At 35.9% G+C, this 23,653-nt stretch overlaps 3 protein-coding genes across 5 annotated transcripts; 1 reads left to right on the top strand and 2 right to left on the bottom strand.

The window, feature by feature from the left end:
• Nucleotides 1–247: 247 nt before the first annotated feature.
• Nucleotides 248–7,451, top strand: LOC123265775. Of its 3 annotated transcripts, XM_044729670.1 has the most exons (13): nt 248–445; nt 585–827; nt 919–1,047; nt 1,127–1,348; nt 1,431–1,561; nt 1,725–1,929; nt 2,005–2,263; nt 3,225–3,685; nt 3,742–3,894; nt 5,219–5,395; nt 5,522–5,559; nt 5,833–6,096; nt 6,205–7,451. In XM_044729670.1, exons 1-11 carry the CDS (start codon nt 338–340, stop codon nt 5,540–5,542), a joined length of 2,109 nt encoding a protein of 702 aa, XP_044585605.1. In that variant the 5' UTR covers nt 248–337; the 3' UTR covers nt 5,543–5,559; nt 5,833–6,096; nt 6,205–7,451. The 3 variants fall into 3 exon arrangements, with proteins under 3 accessions (XP_044585605.1, XP_044585604.1, XP_044585606.1); XM_044729669.1 differs by lacking the exons at nt 5,522–5,559; nt 5,833–6,096; nt 6,205–7,451 and having other exon boundaries at nt 5,219–5,502; XM_044729671.1 differs by lacking the exons at nt 2,005–2,263; nt 5,522–5,559; nt 5,833–6,096; nt 6,205–7,451 and having other exon boundaries at nt 3,377–3,685; nt 5,219–5,502.
• Nucleotides 7,452–9,707: 2,256 nt separating this feature from the next.
• Nucleotides 9,708–15,652, bottom strand: LOC123265772. The gene is made up of 2 exons (XM_044729662.1): nt 15,427–15,652; nt 9,708–12,862 (listed from the first exon to the last, which is right to left on the bottom strand). Exon 2 carries the CDS (start codon nt 12,810–12,812, stop codon nt 9,810–9,812), a length of 3,003 nt encoding a protein of 1,000 aa, XP_044585597.1. The 5' UTR covers nt 12,813–12,862; nt 15,427–15,652; the 3' UTR covers nt 9,708–9,809.
• On the bottom strand, nt 12,877–13,602 carry LOC123266078. The gene has a single exon (XM_044730112.1). The coding sequence runs from the start codon at nt 13,600–13,602 to the stop codon at nt 12,877–12,879; it is 726 nt and encodes a 241-aa protein (XP_044586047.1).
• Nucleotides 15,653–23,653: the final 8,001 nt, after the last annotated feature.

Genomic DNA, 23,653 nt, shown 5'->3' with positions numbered 1-23,653 from the left:
ATATATAACTCATATATGATTATATATAACTTATATATGATTATATATAATTAGACCTGGCCAATTTTCAGGTCTAATTCACGAAGGCTAGATAGAAGGAGGACGATCGGGATAGGGTTTTCAGCTGTTATAGCGTCCCCGTATCCGTGTAAAGATTTTAGTTTATATTTGGTCACCAGATAGCAGTGGTGTTGTGGAGATCCGCTTGAGGTTTTTAATGCGCATGACCACACATGACTATGTAGTATTGTTTTTTCATTAAAAGTGATAAATTAAAAAATTATTTAGTGTATATTATTTGTTTTTTTACGTTATAAAATTACATTTTGATTAAAAAATGGTGAAAACTTGTTCAGTGCTTAGTTGTGAAAGTGGGAGAAAAAATGCGCGTAAAAAAAATAATGATTGCAATCTGCGTCAGATTTCTTTATTCAAAATTCCAAAGGTAACCTTAAAATTTTTATTTCATAATTTATAACAAGTGTATTTATTTATTATTTAGATTAAAATAAATTTATTTATCATGTGTCACTCATAATATGATAAAGTATAGGGTTATGAAAACTTTCTTATATTTTTCAAAGGATCCTGAAAAATTAAGGAAATGGAGCTCAGGGTTAAATCAAGACTTAACTGCCAATAAGTTTATTTGTGAATTACATTTTTCAAATGATGATATTATTAAAAGAGATACCGTAGAATTATTTAATAGTGATATTTTTGTATCTGACCGAAAAAAGTATACATTAAAACCAAATGCAATTCCAACAATAATTAAAAATAATACGTCTTTAGAACGCAGTGATTTACCGTCGAATCCTAATAATGTAAGTACTATGACGGTTCTAAAATATCTATAATTTGCTCAATCGATGAAATATACGCCATAAGAATGAAATATATATTTATCAATTCTAGAATGTTTCAACGCTTGAAAATTCACCTCCAAGGACTTCTAAAGATGAAACTCTTGTTGGTTCTCTAGATTTTCATGTAGAAGTGAGTCACCAAGATACTTCCGCCAGTACTCCTAATCTTAATTACGAGGTGAGTAATTGCGTCTTTGAGATGAATTTACTGTCACTACTTCACTGTTTTTTAATTATTTTATTGTATTGTTGTGTAGCTTCCACCCGATTCTCTAAGTGAAAATTTAAGTACAGAAGATACTTTAATAAAATTAACTATTATGGAATTAATCGAAATTTTAAGAACTAAAATGTTACCTGAAAAATGGAGCTGGGCCAGTGACGTAAAGGATTGTCATAAAGTTTATTTATTTTATGCAGATCCTAAATCTCTTTCGTTAAAATTTCACGTTAAAATTGATGAGGAGTTTAATATTACGGTAAATTATTTTAGCCCTTAGTAATTATTTTTCGGTATACTTGAATTTACATTCTAAAATAAAAATTTTTTTAAATAATTAGTTAACAAACATAAAAACCAATAAATCAACTGGGATATCATTTGATCTGTTGATAGTTGAAGATTTTTGGGACTTATTGAAACAGTTACAAAGCAGTGTTTTTTGTGATGGTACAGGATTTGATTCTGAAAGGTAATAATTTTAACTAACTTTTTTTATGATGAAGGATTATGAAACTATTCAAAATAAAACTCTTAAAAATTATCACTAATATTTTGCGCTACTAAATTTTTAATATTGATTCACTTACGAATGAAACATAAATCGGTGAATAATAACGGTTTTTTTTTTATAGATGTTCTTTAAGCTGTGTAAATATATTAACTGATGAGAAGCATCAACACTATCAAGGTATTATTCGATGCCAGTCTTGTCGTGTTTTGAGACGCCAACTACAAAATCGTCAAAATAAATCTACTAAGGACTTGAAATTGCAATGTAATAATTTGAAACAGCAATTGAAATTGCAGAAGCGAAAATCCGCACGCCTGCAGCGAAAGGTTGTATTTGTACAAAATTATTGATCGTAGTATTTTAATAATGTTTCTATTTTTTTCATTGCTTCTTATGTAAAGAACATAGAGTTATCTCAATTGATAGATGAGCAAAAGTTGAAATGCGCTGCTGTTGAAACTGAAGTAATTGAAAAAGCGATAGCTGATTTACCTGAAGTTCAACAAAAAGCAGTACGAGCTTGTTTTGATTGTGCTAAATTAAAAAACTCCAAGCTAAGAAGATATGATGTCGAATGGGTGTATGAATGTCTACTAATGCGAATCAAAAACTCCGCGTTGTATGATCGTCTGAGAGAAAGACAAATTTTACCGCTTCCATGTAAGGATACATTGAATTCTTACATTCAAAAATTAGATAGCGCGTTTGGTTTCCCGAAAGCTATTTTTGAGACACTTGCGTACAGAGCTTCACGTATGGAAACTTATTCTAAAAGGGGTATCATTGTCCAAATTTTGATCACGCTTCTGCAGTAAAATTAACATTTTATAATTAGCAGTAGTTACTAACAATATGAAATAGTCGATTATACTAATTTTCAATGGCTTTATTTATGTTTATTAGGGTGTGCAAAAAGTTTTTTGAGCATCATAAAGAATCTCTAAGTTTCAATTGGTCAAACTAGAAATTTCGGAGTAACTCCGAAAAATAACTTTTTTCGGTTTTCTTTCGTCAACGATAACTCACGAACGAATCAACCGATTTTGACTGGAGTGGCGGCAATCGACGTGGTTTTCTAATGTTAAGAGCTGATTAGTTTTTGAAATTGATCGGTAAAGCCGTTTAAAAAGTCATTTCAAAAAAACCACTTTCGAAAGATTGAATTTATCGAAAAATAAGAAACCTTTTTTAATCAGCGTTCAATTTCCTATAAAAATATTAGTTGTTTGTTCGGCAAAGTTGGTTCAATCAAGAGAAATGAAAATCCAAACTTTCTGGAACTTTTTTTTCCGTATGAATTAAACGAAAAATCGAAAAATTCAGTTCGCGACCTATAAATATTGATATTAAGAGCTCAAATTTTAACTGAATTTTAAATTGTGGTATCTTCTAACGAAATTTCAAAAACTTTTGAAAAAAAAAAAATTAGTTGATTTTTTGCACACCCTAATCTTTAGAGAACCAACAGTTTCGTAATTGGCTTTAAGTTTATGCTTATTTATTTATTTTTTTTTATCTTGGAATTTCTCAAGTAGTTTGTCTCTACTAGCTTTTTTTATGCTAAATAATTTTTTTCATTTATTGTTATTATTTTAATATTGTTATTACGTTTTTTCATTAGGTACATTTCTTATTGATGAAGTAGCCTTGAGTGAAGGGGTGAAATTAAATTCGCGAACGATGAAATTTGATGGTTTTGTCGACTTAGGAGATCATACACCACAAAAGTACTTAAATACAAGAGCTGACCATGCTCTTGTATTCATGTTTCAGCCGTTTCAAGGCGACTGGGTACAAGTCGTTGGAAGCTCTTTAAGTAAGAATTCTGTTACCAGTGATATTTTACATAAGCTAATAACAGAATGCATACTGCTGCTTGAAAAAGCTGGTCTTCAAGTTGACTGTGTGACTACTGATGCTGCACAATGGAATAGAGGTGCCTGGAAAATATTTGGAATAGATGACCAAAAATTCAGTTGTGAGCATCCTTACGATGCTAATAGAAGGTTATGGTTTGCATCCGACTTCTGCCATTTGTTGAAAAATTTTAGAAATGGAATAATTAAACTTCCGTGTTTTTGGGTAATTCAAAAATTTTAAAATGATATAGATATGTACTAATATAAAATGCTTTTCAGACTCCTGATGGTATTGTTAAAATGCTCCATTGGGAAGTACTCCTGAAGCTTGAAGCGTATGGAAAAATGAATATGAAAATAGGTTTCAAATTATCTCCAAGTCATTTGAAACCGGAGGGATTTCAAAAAATGAATGTGTTACTTGCAACGCAGGTATTTTGGAAATTATTATGTTGAACTAGGGTAAATGCACCAATTATTGACCGATTAAGGTTTTTTTTTTCTATACTAAGCTATAAAAAACTATTAACTTATTAAGGTAGTACTCCCTATACTAAATCACGTTGGAGAAAGAGAGACAGTGATAAATTTTGAATGTTTTTTATTAATAAATATTTTGATATTCTCGGAAATCATACTGATTGTTATTAAATATGTTGTAGATGTTATTTTCTCTCGTTGTCTTAATTTTTATAAGAATCTGAACGTCCAGTTTTGTGAAATAAAATAAAGTCTTTGGTTTTCCATAAGGATCAATGGTAAAGGCAAAAATATATAAATATTTAATATCTTTTTTTCAGGACTTTCTAGGCTTCCAAAAATTTTACTGCTTAATTATAATATTACTAATAATAATATAGAATTAATAATAATTGGCTACCCCTCTTTATATCTCAGAAATAACATGCTCGAAAATAGGCCAACACAAACGCCCGTAATCGTGTTGCGCCCTTTTAACATGTTTTGTGGGTGTGTTTATGCTAAAAAAAGGCCAAAACACACGAGATATTATTGTCTGAGATATGATTGCCGAGATGTATTTACCAAGAATTAACAAAATTGTATTAATTCCTTTTGATGACGATAATTCTTCTGATTCACTTGAAATTTTTCTATTCTTCTTTTTTTCAATTAAAGCTTAAGCTTATTTATTTAAAAATATATTTTTTACTAGCTTGCAACTTTTTTTTTCTTTAATTGTTTAGCAATTTTTTCTTCTAACAATTCGTTCCTCGATATAACCGTTCACTAAAAAAATTAGAACAAAATAAAATTTAATAATCAAAAAAGATTTTAAGTATTATATTAATTATAAATATACATTTTATAGTCATTAATTAGATTGTGATAAAATCAGAGGGTCTAATAAATGACCGAATAAATTTTTTACTGGTTTATGGGCTTCTGACCGATTCTGACGGATTGAATAGTTGACCGGTCTTAAAATAATATTTAAACTGATAATTTTACTGTATTTTTCCGTAAAAGTTGGAATCTGATCTTTAATTAACATAATAAAACTAAAATATTTTATATTATGTCAGTTAATATCACTAAATTAATAATGAAATGCACTTACTCTCCAATTGTACGCCAGTTATTTTTTACCGGTTTATGGCGGGTCGACTAATTGGTGACCGCTCAACAACTGGTGCATTTACTTTATGTCAACCTTGAAATTTGGAATATATTTTTTTCCTTATTATAAACATATTGTTAAGGATGAAAAGTATTCTTTTTATTTTATGGTTTTCAGTTATTTTCGCGTCAGTTAAGAGTAGCAATGTCGATTTACAAAAATGATAATTATGAACTCCACGATTGTGAACCAACTATTGCTTTCATGGCGAAAGTGGATAATTTAATAAAAGCAATGAGCTCTCGAACACCTGAAAATGGTTTACGGCAAAATGCTGATTGTCCGATGAGAAAGGTATTTAAACTAATACTTAATAAATTTTTAGTAATTTCATAATTCCAGTCTTTTGACATCAGCATACTAAGGCTGGATCAAAATAAAAATTACTTCCCGATTTTTGAAAATTTTCGATTTTCTTAGCGGAAAGTTAAAAATCACTAAACTGCAAAAAATTAAGTGTAAGTAATAATAAAAATTAATGTGTTAAAATCAATTCCCTTAATGTTAATACATATTATCATATCTTCTATCTCACGTATCATATAAACATATGTTAATGTATAAAAACACAATTTATATCTAGGTTTTGGTATCCCATTCACATTTTTAGATATCAAGTACTACTACATTTATAATTCACACAATAAAATTTATATCTTCCTCTTCTTCAATGCAATGTCTGCAAAAAAATTTTACATTATTCATTTATATTTCATTAATTTATTTTATAGGCCATTATTGATTTCGACCAGTATCTTCGTGATTGGGAAAAGAAAGCTAATGAAGAGAAACTTAAAAAGAAACGTAACAAGAAAAAGTCTAACGTGGAGAATACTGAAGATTTCGTAGAAGAATTTGATTTTCCTATCACAACTAGTACGTTAACTGGCTTTAAAATTACGTTAGGAACCACTCTAGAATTATCAAAGTTCTTGTATGATAAGTGTAATTTTAATTATCTCATGACATCACGTTTAAATCAAGATGCTTTGGAGGTGAGATTGTCAATTTAATCATGATCTTCTTTCTTTTCAATTAATATATATGCGATGTATAATTATTTTTATCACATAGCTTTTTTATATATTTTTTTTACATTGTAGAAATTCTTTGGTATCATGAGGTCAGCTTGCGGATGTAATGACCACCCGGACCCAATTCTTTTTGGTCAAGTCTTCACACTTCTCTGTAGTTATTCTCTAGCTACACCCCCAAGAGGCTCTAACGTAACTGGTGGTGAATTACTATCCTCATTAATGCAAACAAAAGAATCATTAGCTGCATCTAACTCTAATAAACAAATTTGGCTCCAAAAAATTGATTCAATTGTCGAAAATGGTATTGCCACTGTACATCGAAGTTCCAACTACGAAAAATCTGATACTGGATATTTACCTTTCGAGCACTGGGTCGATGATTCAACTAGCGATAGTGATGACAGTATTAAAACTTCAGACAAGTGTTATATTGAACCGAAAACCGTAAACTCTTCAAATAATAATAATAATAATAATAATAATAATAATAATGATTGTGATCTTAATAATAATTGTGATCTTAATAATAGTAGTGATTATAATAGTGATAATGCTGATGATCATAATAAAGGTGCCGATATTATTAATAATACAAACACGGCTAGATATATAAATAACACAAATGATGATGCCGATGATATTGATGATGAAGATGGTAATAATAATAATAATAATAATTATTATTATAATAATGAAAGTAGCAATAATTATAATTGTAACCATAACGAGAGTGTTGATGATGATGTAATTTTTGATCACGATTACGATATTACACATACTAGTAATTATGTCGTCGCATATATCGCTGGATTCATGGCAAGAAAAGTAAGTCGTTTCACTAAGTGTTTAGATTGTACGGAAATGTTAACTTCTACAAATCCAACCGATCGTGATAGAATGATAGAAGAAATGAGTGATGGAAACTTAATTTTTCCGAGTGAAACTTTATTTTTGTTAATTAGACAATTAGAAAATCAAGTATTAACAGTAGTAGGCACCAAAAACTTTACTGCTAATACTATGTTTCAAATTTTACAAAAAATTTCGACCATAAATGATTTACCTGTTGTTGGGTGCGAAAAACATTGTAAACAGTTTATGATTAAAATAATTAATAATTTCATCGTTATGAGAGGACATTTTTTAACAGATTTCTTTAATAGAAACATAAATAATCGTCAAATAATGACCAAACGAATGCGTAAATGTGCCAAAAAGTAAAATTCTACTTCATTTTTTGTTTTATAGATTTTAACTCTTAAAAAGCATTTATTTATTTATTTTATACTTTGTAACAGCTTTACCTGCTCAATTTTATGCTAACATCATGAAAAATTAATAAAATTATTTTATCCATCAATTAAGATTTATTACATTCATTTAACCAATAAATTTCTTCATTTTATAAAATAATTAAATTATTTTTCAGAAATAATTTCGCTCCATTAGGTTTTTTTACAGTTTAAATCTGTGAGTACCTTTGCAACAACAGCGCACTCTGCCGTCTGTATCTGCTTTCTGTACCCCGACTTTAACATTACGATCGTCCTCCTTCTATCTAGCCTTCGTGGTCTAATTATATATAAGTTATATTATATATAACCATATATAATTAGGCAAAATCATTTTTTCCCGGGCTTTCCTAAGATATTTTGGGGTAAGACGATAGATTTGATTTTCATAGAATTTCTAGCAGGAGGTTTAATTGGGCACTTCCGGCCAAAATTTGAATTTTCAGCGGAAGTGCCCAAACTAAGCTCCAGTTAAAAAATTCCATGAAAATCAAATTTATCGTCTTACCCCAAAATATCTTAGGAAAGACCTAAACAGAGCTGCTTTTAAAAGCGGAACTCAAAATTTCAATTTTAAGAGGTCCATCAAGGAAGTTACATTTTGGCACACCCTAATGTATACATAATTTTTATTGTAATGTAAACATATATTTGAGGAAAAAATCATATCAGAGACCAAATATTATATCAAATATAAGGTAATTTTTAGTTAAATTTTTTTTAATCTAAAGCCCATAATAATTTACTTTGTTAATCCCATAATGATTTACTTTGTTCATAAAATTTCAAGTTCTACGACAAAAATTCTGCGTCAACTGAACTAGAGCATTATGGCAGTATTTTGATGTTGCAACTCTAATAGCCAGAAAACTTTTTTGGAATTTTTAAACTGCGATATCCTCCGAACGCGTTGTTTAATATTCATGTTCTTGATGGGATTAGATGCAGTTTTTTAAGCGTCGTTGAAAAAAATAAACAAATTTTTTTTTGCACGACAAGGTTTCATTTTTATAAATACTTTCATGCATACACTCACGGTCGAACGTCCAGTCAAAAATATAGCAGTACGAATGATTTCCTAAGATATCTAAGCATAAAGATCTGATAAAAACTCGATTTTTCAAAATAGGACCAAAATTAAACACTTCCCAAACTTTAAAAATTATAAACTTTCATAAAATGAAGGTAAAAAATCTATTTTTTTGTATATTTTGATAATCTATACTCTTAAAAATGATGTACTAAAATTTCAAGAGCATATGTCAAATAGTACATGTTTTGTCGAAAACTATCCAATGCGGATAATTCCCGTAATTGTTTTAAATTATACGATAAAGTTGGGATTAGGAAATTAAATAAATATACTTGGATTTTTTGGGGAACAATTTCGAAGAATTTATTTGTCCCCAAAGGAGGAAAACCCAGCTAGGCTGGGAAAAAACCTCCTTGATGAAATTATACAAGTAAATTGTGTATGTGTAAGTGTGAATGTGTAAAATTACGTTGCAATAACGCAATAGGGGTGAGCTCAACCGCCTTAGATAGAAGATTATCGATAATTTGAATTAGACAAGTCCCAAGGTGGGAGCTAGTAATATCTAATCACTTTGAACTATCTCAGAGTGAGATCTATTAATGTTCAATTGTCTCAAGGTGAGAGCAAATAATATTCAATTGATAACAGAATGTTAGTCAATTGAGTTTGATGTTTTTAGTGTAGAAATTAGTCAAATGATTTGAAGTTGGAATTTAATTATTTATAAGCTAAATTAAATAAGATCGTAATTAAATATCAATAACTAATTTAATGTAATTAATTGTTAGTATCACGCGTCAATTATGGATTGACTAAAGCCGCGTGGCTGATGCAATCCTTTGTTAACGGTGGCGCGTAATGGCCGCGTGGCGTCACTAAATAAATTTACTTGATTTTATTTATGTTAATTCACTGAACTATTAAACTGATTTAAATGAATTGAGAATTTAAAGTATAATTGAAGCTAATATAATTATTTATATTTAATGAATAATTTTAATATTTAAATGAAAGTGAGATGTAAGTAAGAAATATCAGAATTGATTCGCACAGAGTAGTCGTACTAGTACAAAAGTCCAAGCACAACTGTTGCAGCCGGCCACGTGAGCCGGCTTCTCTACCGCTCACCAAGGCGCGCATGGGCGACGGCCATAGCGTGATACGATTATTCCCGAGTTGTAACGATTAAGCCCGAAGGCGCAATTCTTCTTATAAGTATGTGACTAGGTCCTTTTCCTAGCGGTTAAACATACTCCCCCCGTTGCGAAGGTTGAGCAAGATATTATGAATAGTGTTTACAATCAGTGATATTACATGATTACAATATTTTGAATTTACAGATTTTAAGAATTGATTGGTAATGGACATAACAGAGTAATATTCCGTTTATATATGCCTTGAGCTGTTCGAATTGAAGCCACTCGTGTTATGTTATCCTCTCCTGGATGAGTCTCGATCACTACTCCCAGCTGCCACCGCATACAGGGTTGGTTTTTGTCCATCAGTAAGACAATTTGATTGACCTTAATATCCCCTCGATTGGAGTCCCATTTTTGCCTGGTCTGCAACTCATGAAGGTATTCCAAATACCAGCGTTTCCAGAAATCTTGTCGCGCCTTGACAGTGAATTGCCATGAGCTTAGTCTATTATCTGGAACGTCAGAAAAATCATTTTCAGGTAGCATAGTGAGAGGACGACCTATTAAAATGTGTGCAGGAGTTAAAGCAATAGGATCATTAGGATCACTTGACAATGAACATAGAGGACGAGAATTTAATATAGATTCAATTTGTATAGCCAGAGAATTTAATTCTTCAAACGTTAAAAGTTGTTCTTTCACTACTCGTTTAAAATGGTGTTTAAATGACTTGACTGCCGCCTCCCAGATACCCCCGAAATGAGGAGATAAAGGTGGATTGAATTTCCAGACAATGTTTCTCTTTATGGCATAGTTGTTAACAATGTCCTGATGGGACTTAGAGTTGAATAGTTGGTAAAGTTCTATTAATTGATTATTTGCACCCACAAAATTGGTACCATTATCAGAGTATACATGAGATGGAACCCCTCTTCTACCAATAAAACGTCCGAAAGCTCCTAAGAAACCCTCGGTAGTTAAATCACTTACGATTTCTAAATGTACAGCCTTAGTAGCCATGCAAACAAAAACACATCCATAGACCTTGACTTTAGTTCTGTTTCGAAATTTACGTTCCTTGATAAAGAGAGGTCCAAAATAATCAATTCCTACGTGAGAAAAAGGCGGAGATTCCGAGACTCTAGAACTAGGCAAATCGGCCATTTTACTTTGTAAGAGAATTGGTTGATATCGAATGCATTTAACGCAATGTCTAATGATTTTACGTACTTGATTTTTGCCATCTAGCAGCCAAAACTTATGTCTAAGATTTGAAAGTGTACTTTGTATACCCGAATGATACAAACTTTCATGAGTTTCTCTAATAATTAGATCCGTAACATAATGACGTGAAGGTAATAAAATAGGATGTTTTTTCGAAAAGGATATAGGAGCATGTTTCAAACGGCCTCCCACTCTCAATAATCCGTTTGAATCAATAAATGGATTAAGGCATCGTAATCGTAGATTTTTAGTCTCTCCGGTTTCTTTAATTTGTTTGATTTCATCATAATATTGTTCGTTTTGAATCAGAGTTAAGATTTTAATTTCAGTTAATAATTTTTCTTCTACGTTTAAAGGTTTGTGTTTGAATGGATTATCTTTTAACATTCGCAAACAATAGGAAAAAGAATTTATAAGTTTAGAATATGATGAAAACCGTTTAAATAAATTGTCAGTGGAAGCTAGTAAACAAGTAATTTTTCGAACACCAGGAAGTTCGGAAAGAACTGTTGGCTTTAAGTTAGGCCAGTTGAGAGGATCCTGTGATAGCCACGTAGGACCTATCAACCACATTTTGTTATTTAGAAATTCAGAAGGAAGTTGACCTCTAGATAAGCAATCTGCCGGGTTATCCTTGGTTCTGACATGTCGCCATTCGATTTTACTGCAAAGGGTTTGAATTTGTGTAACGCGATTCGCTTCAAAGACCTTGAGAGTGCTGGGAGATCGTTTGAGCCATTGAAGTACAATAGTTGAATCAGACCAAAATGTGACTTTAGATATGTCAAAGTTAAATGAAGGAATTGTGTCCTTATATAATTTAGCAAGTAATAATGCTCCACATAATTCTAATTTTGGAATTGTAACATCTTTAATGGGAGCAACTCGAGATTTGGAACAAACTAATTTCACGATCACGTCTCCATGTTTATTCACTGATCTTATATAAATGCAAGCACCATAGCCTACTCTACTAGCATCACAAAATCCATGCAGTTGTATGTCAGTCGGATCAGGAATTAAAATATTTCGTTCAACCGAAAAGTCTTTGATTAGGGGTAATTGTTCAGCAAATTTACACCAGCGCAAATGCAACTCTTGTGGGACCGTTTCATCCCAATGGACCTTTAATTTCCAACATTCTTGAATGATGGTTTTTGCCGCTAATACAATAGGACCGAGAATTCCGATAGGATCGAAAATTTTTGCAATGTCAGATAAAATGGTTCGTTTAGTTATTTTTCGTGATGAATCGTTTGATTTGACTGTATAGATAAATTCGTCAGTTAGAGAATTCCATGCTATGCCCAAAGTTTTAGAGATAGGATCATCATTAATAGCACAATCTAAATCTAAGGTTCTTTGATCGAAATTATCCAGTGCGTGTCGGTGATTCGAAGCCCATTGTCTGAGTTCAAATCCACCCTTTCGCACTAGTTGAATGATTTCGTCACGCAATTTTAAAATTTCGGTCAAAGAATTGGATCCGGTTAATAAGTTGTCGACATAAAGATCTCGTTTTAATATTTTTGAAGCTACAGGAAAATTATGAGATTCGTCATCAGCAAGTTGATTTACCGTGCGTATAGCTAGAAATGGAGCTGCAGAAACCCCAAATGTAACTCGTTTAAGTTCAAAGGTACTAATTTTGTCATTATGATAATAAAGGATTCGTTGAAATTTATGATGATCCGGATGTATGCAAATTTGTCGATACATTTGAGCGATATCAGAAGTCATAGCATAGACAAAAGTGCGAAAACGTAAGAGAATGGTGAAAAGATTATCTTGTATAGTAGGCCCTGTTAGTAAGACTTCATTCAAGGAGATACCTTTATCGGTTTTAGCTGAAGCATCAAATACAACGCGTACCTTAGTGGTAGTGCTGGATGTTTTTATTATCGGATGATGGGGCATGTAATACCCTGGTCCACTATCATCCGGTACGTGTACCATGTGGCCAAGATTGATGTATTCATTCATGACTTTATTGTATTCGGATTTTAATGATGAGTCTGAATTTAATCTCTTCTGTAAAGACAGAAATCTATTTAGAGCCTTTTGTTTGGAATTCCCGAACTCGACATCGTCTGCGCGAAAGGGTAGTTTTACTATATATCGACCGTCTGTATCGCGAATAGTAGTGTTTTTGATAATAAGTCTCACATGTAGAATCCTCAATAGATCGAGAATCACTAGAACTTATGTCTTCAATAGTCCAGAATTTTGTTAATTGACTCGACAGATCAGTTAGTTGACAAGTTACAGAAAGTATATTTTTGTCGTCAATGACTCCTCCCGCTACAACCCATCCTAGTTGCGTTTTTTGTAATATTAAATCACAATCATTTTGTGAGCAGTTAATCTGTCCGACAGATAGAAGAGAAAGTGTGGTACCTGAACCGATAAGGACATCTACGGGTCTTGGTATATGAAATTCCGGATCAGCAAGTATTATCTTTTTAGGTATGTCTATTTTATTACGTGGAAAGATTTCATTTGGACTCAGCTCTGCAATTTCGTTAACAGTTAAAAATGATAATGATCTTTGAAATTTATTATTTAAAGATTTACAACTTATTTGAACGACATGTTTTGAAAAGGTTTGCATTCCATTAACAGCCCCGATCGGAATAGAACAGTTTTGCATTGGTAATTTTAATTTGCTAGACAAATTTTCAGTAATGAAATTAGCTGTTGCACAGGTGTCAAGTAAAGCGCGAGCTTGTATGAATCCACCCGTTGAATCACGCAACTGGATGAGTGCGCTCATCATCAATTGGAAACGCGGTGTTCTGAGAATTGTCGTATAGTTGTGTACTACTAGTCAAGCTGTAGATCCCTTATCAGTCGTAACAGTAATAGGTGACTCGGATTTTACGGCATTGTTCTTTGAAGTATTCGGATTAGAGGGTTGTTGAACTGTCTTTTGTTGAATGTGCAGTTTGGTATGATGGAATTTCTTACAGGTTTGACATCTACTACTGGAAGGGCAAGTTCCTTTGTGTTCGCGAAGACAATTATTGCAAAGTTTAGCAGATTTTACAAATTTTATGCGTTCTCCTATAGTTAATGCATCAAACTTATAACATTTATAGAGCGGATGAGATAGTTTACAACATGGACAGGCAGTAGAAGTGGTTGTTACTAAAGCTCGGACTGGTGAGTCTGTTTTTTGTTTCTTGAAATTATTACTCGAATATTCATTACGTCGTCTTTTAAAGGAGCCATCGGAGTCGCGCTGTTTATTAGGTTTACGTGTACTGAGTCGGAAAGCAGTTTTTATTATAAATTTGCTAAATGCGTCAAACGTTGGGAGAGTGTTATCGTCTTCGTACGTTTCGTCCCATTTGTCTCTAATTTCTGTTGGTAATTTAAGTTCTAATAATCTTACTATAAATGCGTCAGTTGGGTTTGCCTTTAATGATTTTAAATCATTTAAGTGTTGTCGAGCATCATCTATGAATTTAGTGAGATTTTCATTAGTCGGGGTTGATATTGAATTAAGATTTAAAAAAGCGTCATAATGTTTAAAAACTAAAGCGCGCTCTTTCTGATAAGTTTCTGTTAAAAGGTCCCAGGCCTGTGTATAGTTTTCTGCACTTGCATCCAAAAGCGCGAGCTTGTTTGCAGCAGAACCAGTTAAACATCCGCGAAGGTATAAACTTATTAAGATCATCTAAATCTTTACGTTCGTCGATCAGTGTCTTAAATGTATTTTTAAAAGAAAGCCAATTTTCAAAGTTGCCATCGAATTTTGGTAAATCCGTGGTAGGGAGCTTAGTAAGTCGTTGAGTCTCGAGTGTTCGATTAAGAGTCGAAGCGTTAATTGCAGTTTGAATAGTGGCATTGAGAACATCTTGATTGGGAATTTTTATTTTAGTTGCAAGATTGTAATAAATTTTGCGAATTCCGTCCGCGAGTTCTATTTCTGGGTCCTCAGGTTTGTTCACTTCTAATTCGTCGATACTGGCATCGTACTGATCGAACATTTTTCGATTTTAGGAAAACGTAAAGAAGCAGTCTGAATGTCTGTGGTCTTTGCTGTTAATTCATCGTTCAATGCGGTAATTTTAGCAGTTAATAGAACACGTGTTTGTTCTAAAGTCATTTTTGTTTTAGTCATTTTGCGATAAATTTATATGATAATAATAGTAATAATAAATAACAATAATAAATATCAATTGATAATTAATTATCTTATTTCTGTAATAAATAGATCACTTACAGTAATCAATTGATTTGAGAAACAATTTAAATAATTAATTATAATTAAATATTAAATAATTTGAGAATTGATAATTAATTATTCTGTTGCACAACAATTAATCACCGGACAATGATCAATTAATTGTGAATTGTCGACTAATTAATTAAATTAAGTTATACGTAAATAATTAAAATAATAACGTAAATAAATATTTGAATGATAACCAATTGCACTAGTTGACCGATGAATTGATTGCCAAGTGACAATCGATCAGTCAGCCAAAGTCAAACAATTAATTAAATTACAAATAAATAAGTTGGATATATTATCAAATGATTAAATAATATATTAATTAATATTATAAATGATTTAGTGTTAAAGACTTATCTTATTTGTATTGAAGTCCAACGATGCTGGCAGCAGCTGGGTGGTATAGTGATTGGATCTTCGGAACGTCTTGCTCGTCTTCGCAAATCAGGGTTCGTGTACACTTCAAACCTCACAGGAGGCACCAAATGTTTTGTCGAAAACTATCCAATGCGGATAATTCCCGTAATTGTTTTAAATTATACGATAAAGTTGGGATTAGGAAATTAAATAAATATACTTGGATTTTTTGGGGAACAATTTCGAAGAATTTATTTGTCCCCAAAGGAGGAAAACCCAGCTAGGCTGGGAAAAAACCTCCTTGATGAAATTATACAAGTAAATTGTGTATGTGTAAGTGTGAATGTGTAAAATTACGTTGCAATAACGCAATAGGGGTGAGCTCAACCGCCTTAGATAGAAGATTATCGATAATTTGAATTAGACAAGTCCCAAGGTGGGAGCTAGTAATATCTAATCACTTTGAACTATCTCAGAGTGAGATCTATTAATGTTCAATTGTCTCAAGGTGAGAGCAAATAATATTCAATTGATAACAGAATGTTAGTCAATTGAGTTTGATGTTTTTAGTGTAGAAATTAGTCAAATGATTTGAAGTTGGAATTTAATTATTTATAAGCTAAATTAAATAAGATCGTAATTAAATATCAATAACTAATTTAATGTAATTAATTGTTAGTATCACGCGTCAATTATGGATTGACTAAAGCCGCGTGGCTGATGCAATCCTTTGTTAACGGTGGCGCGTAATGGCCGCGTGGCGTCACTAAATAAATTTACTTGATTTTATTTATGTTAATTCACTGAACTATTAAACTGATTTAAATGAATTGAGAATTTAAAGTATAATTGAAGCTAATATAATTATTTATATTTAATGAATAATTTTAATATTTAAATGAAAGTGAGATGTAAGTAAGAAATATCAGAATTGATTCGCACAGAGTAGTCGTACTAGTACAAAAGTCCAAGCACAACTGTTGCAGCCGGCCACGTGAGCCGGCTTCTCTACCGCTCACCAAGGCGCGCATGGGCGACGGCCATAGCGTGATACGATTATTCCCGAGTTGTAACGATTAAGCCCGAAGGCGCAATTCTTCTTATAAGTATGTGACTAGGTCCTTTTCCTAGCGGTTAAACATAGTACAAGAGTTACAGTCATATCTGAAGAGTACTTGCTTATTTTTCAGCTTTTTCTATACATGTTTCTCGGTACCGGAGAATTCCAGTTTTCTGATTGAATAAAAAATGTGACTAACAGGCAAAAAAATTATCAAATGTTCACGCGAAATTTCAAAACTTTTTTTCATAATCCGTCATTTTAATAAATTTCGATTCGTTTTCGTACGGGTAACATCCTCTAGTTTCAGGAACTTTTTAATTTTTTCCTATTCCAGGCACTGTAAATGGCACAAATCATCGCGGCAGTGGGGAGACTTTTTTTTAGAGCCTTGGCTGATTGCGAATCACTGGTTGAAATTAAAATTTTTTAATTTAAAAATTATATTATTTTTTTATCATATATCTTCACATGTATCCTTAAAAAATTAAGACACTAGATGCAATAGTTATGTTTAAAAAAAAAGTTCATAAGAACTTGTTATCTTTCAAATGGTCATACTAATAGGTAAATGACCCACAATCACAGTGGGTCTTATATACGTGACTGAATAAAATAGTCAGTACTTGTCTCGGATAGCTTAACTGGTAGAGCCCTTGGCGCATAACCGAGAGATCTGGGTTCGATTCCCAGTCTGGGCTGTCTGATTATTTTTTCAATTACGGAAAAATTCCCACTGAGTAGGTCCCCCCCTTTCCCCTATCCGTTCTTTCCCAACTCCCTTAAAATTTGCTTTGATATGGCCAGTACCATACCAATTATTCAGTTTTTACGTGAAATAGCTAGGAATTATACGCTATGAGAGCAGTTTGTAGTTTAATTAATTTTTTTATTGACGTAATGAAAACGGAACGAAAAAACTTTAAATTTCGCACCATGCTATGACTAGATGCGTTGAGCGCATGCGCCAGTGATAAATTATTTATAATTGTTAATAAAAAGAATTAAATGAATAATATAAAAGCAAAAACTATAGACCAATACTGACCTAACGATAAAGAATGCAGAAATATAAAGATAAATGAGTTTCCGTTTAAATGAGATGCTAAGATGTAATTTTTTTTTTGCAAAATTTAAAAAATTATTTATAAAAAAACTATAGGTGACCTAACAAAAATGATGGTGGACCTATACAGACCTAACGTAGACCTATCGATTAAGGTCATTTTGAGTTCAAAAGTCCTTCGATGGGGTGCTAAATTTGTGCAGGTGTATAAGCCAAATGTCGACCCGAGGTATGAGACGGTGCGTCCACCTACCCTTCTCTGCAGCATCCCATTGTAGTTGCCATCGGCCTATGCTCTTCTGCCGTTCTTCAATTCTAAGTTCTTCCGGGCTCAGTGCAGTTGACCTTTTTCGTTGGTAAAGGGCCCGTCTTTCCTCTGCTAGAACTCTAAGAGGTAGGGTTCCAGCAATGACGCACACTGCTTCTTCTGATATAGTGCGGAAGGCACTAGCTACTCGTAGGGCACTCAGTCGGTATATTGGTCCAGCTTTTCTCCATGATTCTTGGGTTTCCAGTGCATCTGCCCAAATGGATATTCCGTAAGTGAGCACTGATGTGACTACTGATGACAATAGTAGCCTCCTATGTTAGGCATCAGCCGTGCGAGACTAGCCCTCACTACTGACGCTTTGGCACTGACATGTTCCACCTGCTGTTTGAAGTTGAGTCGTGCATCCAGCATCACTCCCAGATAACGGATAAATGGTTGTGATGTGATTTCTCGGTCACCGACATTAATCTTAATTGTTTCAACTTCTTTTCGGCTGGTAATAAGCACTTCTTCGGTCTTCTGCTTGGCCAGTTGTAGGTTCACTGTATCCATCCACTGGTTGATCTTCTCAAAAGTGATGTCAAACAGATGTTGAATCTCGTCGAGGTGTTTGGCGACGATCACTGCGGCAACATCATCCGCAAACGCTACCAGTTTGACACATCTTGGAAGCTTCAGTCTCAGGAGCCCGTCATACATGATATTCCACAGAAGTGGACCAAGAACAGAGCCCTGTGGCACACCACCGGTTATATCATACTCTTTTGGACCATTCTTTGTATCGTATTTCAGCACTCTATCTGTAAAATAGCTAATCACTAGTCTGCGAAGATATGTTGGCACGTTCTTCTCGTCGAGAGCTTGCATGATGCAGTCCCAATTAGCGGAATTGAAAGCATTTTTGATGTCCAAGGCAGCCACCAGGCAGTACTTCTTCGTTCCACCCTTCCATCTAGTTCCTGCGATTGCCTCTTTGGCCGTATTAACAACCAGGTTGATCGCGTCCAGGGTTGATCGTCCTTTCCGGAATCCATACTGGTTGTCTGCCAAGAGTGGGTCGACTACTGCATCTATTCGCTGATGGATGATACGCTCAAATATCTTACCCGCCGTATCTAGCATGCAGAGTGGTCGGTAAGATGACGGTTCTTCTGGCGGTTTCTTTCCTTTAGGTAAAAGTACTAACCGTTGCTGTTTCCACTTACGAGGAAAAGTCCCCTCCTTGAGGCATGCGTTGTAAGCGTCTAGAAATAATGTTGGTGCTGCCTTTATGATGGTTTTCAAGGCTATATTAGGGATTCCGTCCAATTCCGGCGCTTTATTATTTCCTACCCGATTACAGGCCTCCAACAATTCTTCTTCAGTGACAGGTGGAATGTCGTCCAGTTCATCTTGCGTTGACTGATAATTGAGACTGTGTTGCTGTGGAAACAGCGCAGTGACGATTTTCTGAAGGAGTTGGGGACACGTAGGTGACGGCATTTGTTGTTTCTTCAGGTGCGTCATGACCACCTTATACGGCCGACCCCACACGTCTTTGTCGACCTCGTATATGAGCTCTTTCCAGCATCTTCTTTTGCTCTCTTTTATGGCCTTATTAAGTTCACGACGAGCTTTTTTGTACTCTGCGATCAGCACTGCAGAGTAAGGTCGTTGATAGCCACGCTGTGATATTCTTCTCTTTCGATGACACTCTTTACGGAGGTTGCTGATATGATCATTCCACCAGTGTACCGCAGGTCTTGAATTCATCACACGTTTGCGAGGCATACTGGCATCACAAGCTTGTGTTACTCGCATCATCAGAGCCTTAGTATGTTCTTCTGCACATCCAGTCTCTATCGGATCACTATCGAAGGCTGTTAGCAATACTTCTGGGTCAAGAGATTTCACCTTTCAACCGACGGTGTTAAATTGCTTGATAGGCCCCCGGAGGTTCTGGTCGTTTGACGTTTCCCAGAGTATCGCATGATGGTCACTGGCAGTGTAGATGTCCAGTAACTTCCAGTTAGTGTTACCTTTAGCAAGGCTGGTACTGACAAAAGTGACGTCTACAATCGAGCTTGCGTCACCTTCGGTGTAGGTCGGCGTGTCACCACTGTTGAGCAAGACTACATCTAGTGTAGAAAGAGCTTCTAGCAGCTCTCTTCCTCGTGCATTAGTCTGCTTACTGCCCCAGTCCACTGCCCAGGCGTTAAAGTCCCCGGCTATCGCCACTGGATGATGTTGCTTCGCGTCCTCGGTCAGTCGATCCAAGAAGTCAGTAAACTCAGCAATTGAGAGGCTAGGTGGTGCGTAGCAGCTGTAAAAACGGATGCCATCTACTGATGCTGCTACAAAGCCAGCGCTGCCATTGGTAGCTACACTCTGGAAAGGCAGCTTACCACAAGCCCAGATCACAGCTTTCGTGGTGATATCCGTCTCCCAAGGTTGTCCAGCTAAATGTTTATATGGCTCCGATAAAGACACAACGTCGAGCTTTAATTCCCGTACTGTCTGCATAAGCAGGTCATGCGCAGCTTTGCAGTGATTGATGTTAAGCTGCAGTATCCTCATGTTCGTTTATTTGTCAGCTTCTGGAGTGCTTCTTGAAAGACTGGACATCGGCCAGAACCAGACCGGTGAGCAGTGTCCTGAGAGCCAGGTTTTTCCGTACATAACGCACATTTCACTTTATTTTGGCATTGAGCAGCTTGATGACCTGTTTGCCCACATTTGATGCAAAGCCCAGATCGCTCGACTTCGCTTTTACATTGGGCAGTAGTGTGCCCAAAGTGCCAGCACTTATAGCATCGTAATGGTGTCTTAATTGCTCTGACACGACAATTTACCCAGCCAATCCTTATTTTGCCTGTCTTTCCAAGTATCTTCTGCACTATTGCTGCTGGCAATCGTACCGAAGCAGTTTGAGTACCTCTGTAGGCCGGACGAATTTTAATGACATCTTCAGGTATTTCGTAGTCATTTCCAGCTGCCTCTTGTAAGGCCTTCCGGACATCGTCTTTAGTTGTTTCGTCGTCAATGTCCCGGATTTCAAGCTGTTCCTCTGGGCCTTTACAGATGACTTGCGCTTCTTCTTTAAGGATGCTCTTGATGGTCTTCAGCAAAGCTTGTCCTCTGTCTGCGGTCTTTCTGGAAAGCGTAATGAGCATATTCCCATCATTCGTCTTTTGAACCTTGTCAACGACGTCACGGGTCTGATCTGGTGGGACATCTTTTTTAATCCGACGCAGTATCTCGGCATATTTTGCCTTCTCAACGGGTCGAATAATTAAGGCATCTGGTTTGGTGAATTTTCGCGGTTTTTCCCGCTTAGGCTCCGGCCGAGATTTGTTCACCGGTTGTTTTGGTAACCGCTCTCTCGCTTGCTCCTTCTTCTCCTTCTTGGATTGGACCTTCTGCCATTCAGTCACCTCTTTTTTTCCGGCGTTCTGCACTGCCGTGTTTTTCGGAGGACTTGGTTTCAGGTCCTTTTTCTTCACAACTTGGCAGATCGTTGGGTCGGGAGAAGATCGATCTTTTCTCTTAGTTGACTTGCTGCTAGTTCTGATTCTGTCTTCCGCGACTGAATCTAGTTTCTTGAATCTCTGGAGGGCATTGGCTACGCTGGTCGTCTTGGTCTTAATCTCCTTGTGGATATTGACCTTAGATTGGATGAAGTCATTTAGCTCACTGGTCAGCTTTTCAAGGCGTTCAAACGCTTGCGACCGCTTCATTTCAGCGCTTGCTTCAATCGCTGCTTGTTGGGCATGAGGCCCGTTTTCACTATTGTTGTTTTTCTGAATTTTACTCATACTTTTAAATTCACCAGCGCATCGTACGGAGTGGAGCGGGTTGTCATAACTAGGAACGGGTGTACCCTCGGAGATAGTACTCCTACCCCAGTTCCCTGAGGCCTAGCCGACACTTAGCCAGCCCCGGAATACACGGACGGACTAGACTCGCTCGGAGCGGTGAAGATTCCGATCTCTAACACTCACTGCGTACTTCCTGTCAAGGCCCAAAGTGGCTGGCTCCTGATCCACTGCGAACTTACACCTCGGTAGAGCAAGCTCACATCAGCCGTGGCCTGCATCGTCGGAAACTACGACACGAGGTTCCGGTCACTCCCAGTGGGTCACAGCAGAGAACGATCGTCTTGTTAGGTCAGTTAGTGCGACCAACCCATTAAAGGGGAGTTTTGTCCACGGGAGCGTATTTTGTTTGGTTATTTTGCTAGGCTCCTACCCGCTGTACCTCATCAACTAAGAGATTGTGTCATCCAAGGACAGCGAGCTATCTCCCATCCGCTCGGGGAGACGCGCCCGGTAGCAGTATCTCTTCTGCCCCGAGTGTGTGTGTGTGTGTGTGTGTGTGTGTGTGTGTGTGTGTTTTTTTTTTTTTTTTTTAGGGGAGGGAATCCTTTTTACGGATTCTAGGCATAGCTGTTTGGCCTGGATATGTGGCGACTCGACGCAGCGTCATACTAAAACTCGACACTAACGCCCCTACCCACTAAACCCTAAACCCCTTTTCCTTCTTTCCTCTAATCCCTCATGGAAACCGCCGTCAGGCATTACTTCGTGAAGGGAGGATCTAGCTACTGCTCTTCCTTCTGGTGGCCAAGGTGTTAACTACCTTCCTTCTATCTTCTGCTATTTGCTCTTTTTCTTTCGGTGGAACGCAAGTCTTTAAGGACTTCTGTTGCAAACGTGTTGGTAGCGTTCCAGGCAGCTTCTGATGACAACATTGCTTCTACTAGTGAATCTGGTTGCATTCTCTGGTTCAGGATCCTCTCCAGTTCTTCACGCTGTGGATCGAAACGAGGACATACAAAGAAGACGTGCTCCGCGTCTTCAGCAGCTCCTGGGCAGGACGGGCACTCCGAAGAGTCATCGTGCTTAAAGCGGTGTAGATACTCTCGAAAACACCCATGTCCCGACAACATCTGCGTAAGATAGTAATTGACCTCACCGTGATTCCGGTTAAGCCAAATGTCGATCCGAGGTATGAGACGGTGCGTCCACCTACCCTTCTCTGCAGCATCCCATTGTAGTTGCCATCGGCCTATGCTCTTCTGCCGTTCTTCAATTCTAAGTTCTTCAGGGCTCAGTGCAGTTGACCTTTTTCGTTGTTAAAGGGTCCGCCTTTCCTCTGCTAGAACTCTAAGAGGTAGGGTTCCAGCAATGACGCACACTGCTTCTTCTGATATAGTGCGAAAGGCACTAGCTACTCGTAGGGGACTCAGTCGATATACTGGTCCAGCCTTTCTCCATGATTCTTGCGTCTTTAATGCGTCGGCCCAAATGGATATTCCGTAAGTGAGCACCGATATGACTACTGATGACAATAATAGCCTCCTGCTCTGTTTTGGGCCTCCGACGTTTGGCATCAGTCGTGCTAAGCTAGCTACCACTGCTGATGCTTTTGCACTCACGTGTTCGACTTGCTGCTTAAAGTTGAGTCGGGCATCAAGCATCACTCCCAGATATCGGATATATGGTTGTGATGTGATTTCTTGTTCTCCGACTTTCAGTTTTATGGTCTCTATCACTTTTCTGCTGGTAATAAGCACAGCCTCAGTCTTCTGTTTAGCCAGTTGTAGATTCATTGAATCCATCCACCGGTTAACTTTCTCAAAGGTGATACCGAACATGTTGTTTATCTCATCTAGGTGTTTCGCAACGATTACGACAGCTACATCGTCTGCATATGCAACAAGCTTGACACTTCTTGGAAGAGTCAGTCTCAGCAGGCCATCATACATGACATTCCACAGAAGTGGACCCAGAACAGAACCCTGGGGTACACCTCCGGTAATATCATACTCTTTTGGACCATTGTTCGTGTC

This window comes from Cotesia glomerata, linkage group LG5 (assembly GCF_020080835.1).
Source record: "Cotesia glomerata isolate CgM1 linkage group LG5, MPM_Cglom_v2.3, whole genome shotgun sequence".
Classification (NCBI taxonomy): domain Eukaryota; kingdom Metazoa; phylum Arthropoda; class Insecta; order Hymenoptera; family Braconidae; genus Cotesia; species Cotesia glomerata.
This window is presented reverse-complemented; position numbering and strand designations above follow the sequence as displayed.

What these genes read in the sequence shown, in the direction of transcription:
- LOC123266078 (XM_044730112.1), bottom strand. Translation starts at nt 13,602, where the DNA reads ATGAGCGCACTCATCCAGTTGCGTGATTCAACGGGTGGATTCATACAA.
- LOC123265775 (XM_044729669.1), top strand. Translation starts at nt 338, where the DNA reads ATGGTGAAAACTTGTTCAGTGCTTAGTTGTGAAAGTGGGAGAAAAAAT. An exon ending in CTTTATTCAAAATTCCAAAG is followed by an intron (nt 446 to 584) that starts GTAACCTTAAAA and finishes TATTTTTCAAAG; the next exon opens with GATCCTGAAAAATTAAGGAA. An exon ending in CCGCACGCCTGCAGCGAAAG is followed by an intron (nt 1,930 to 2,004) that starts GTTGTATTTGTA and finishes TCTTATGTAAAG; the next exon opens with AACATAGAGTTATCTCAATT.
- LOC123265772 (XM_044729662.1), bottom strand. Translation starts at nt 12,812, where the DNA reads ATGAATGAATACATCAATCTTGGCCACATGGTACACGTACCGGATGAT.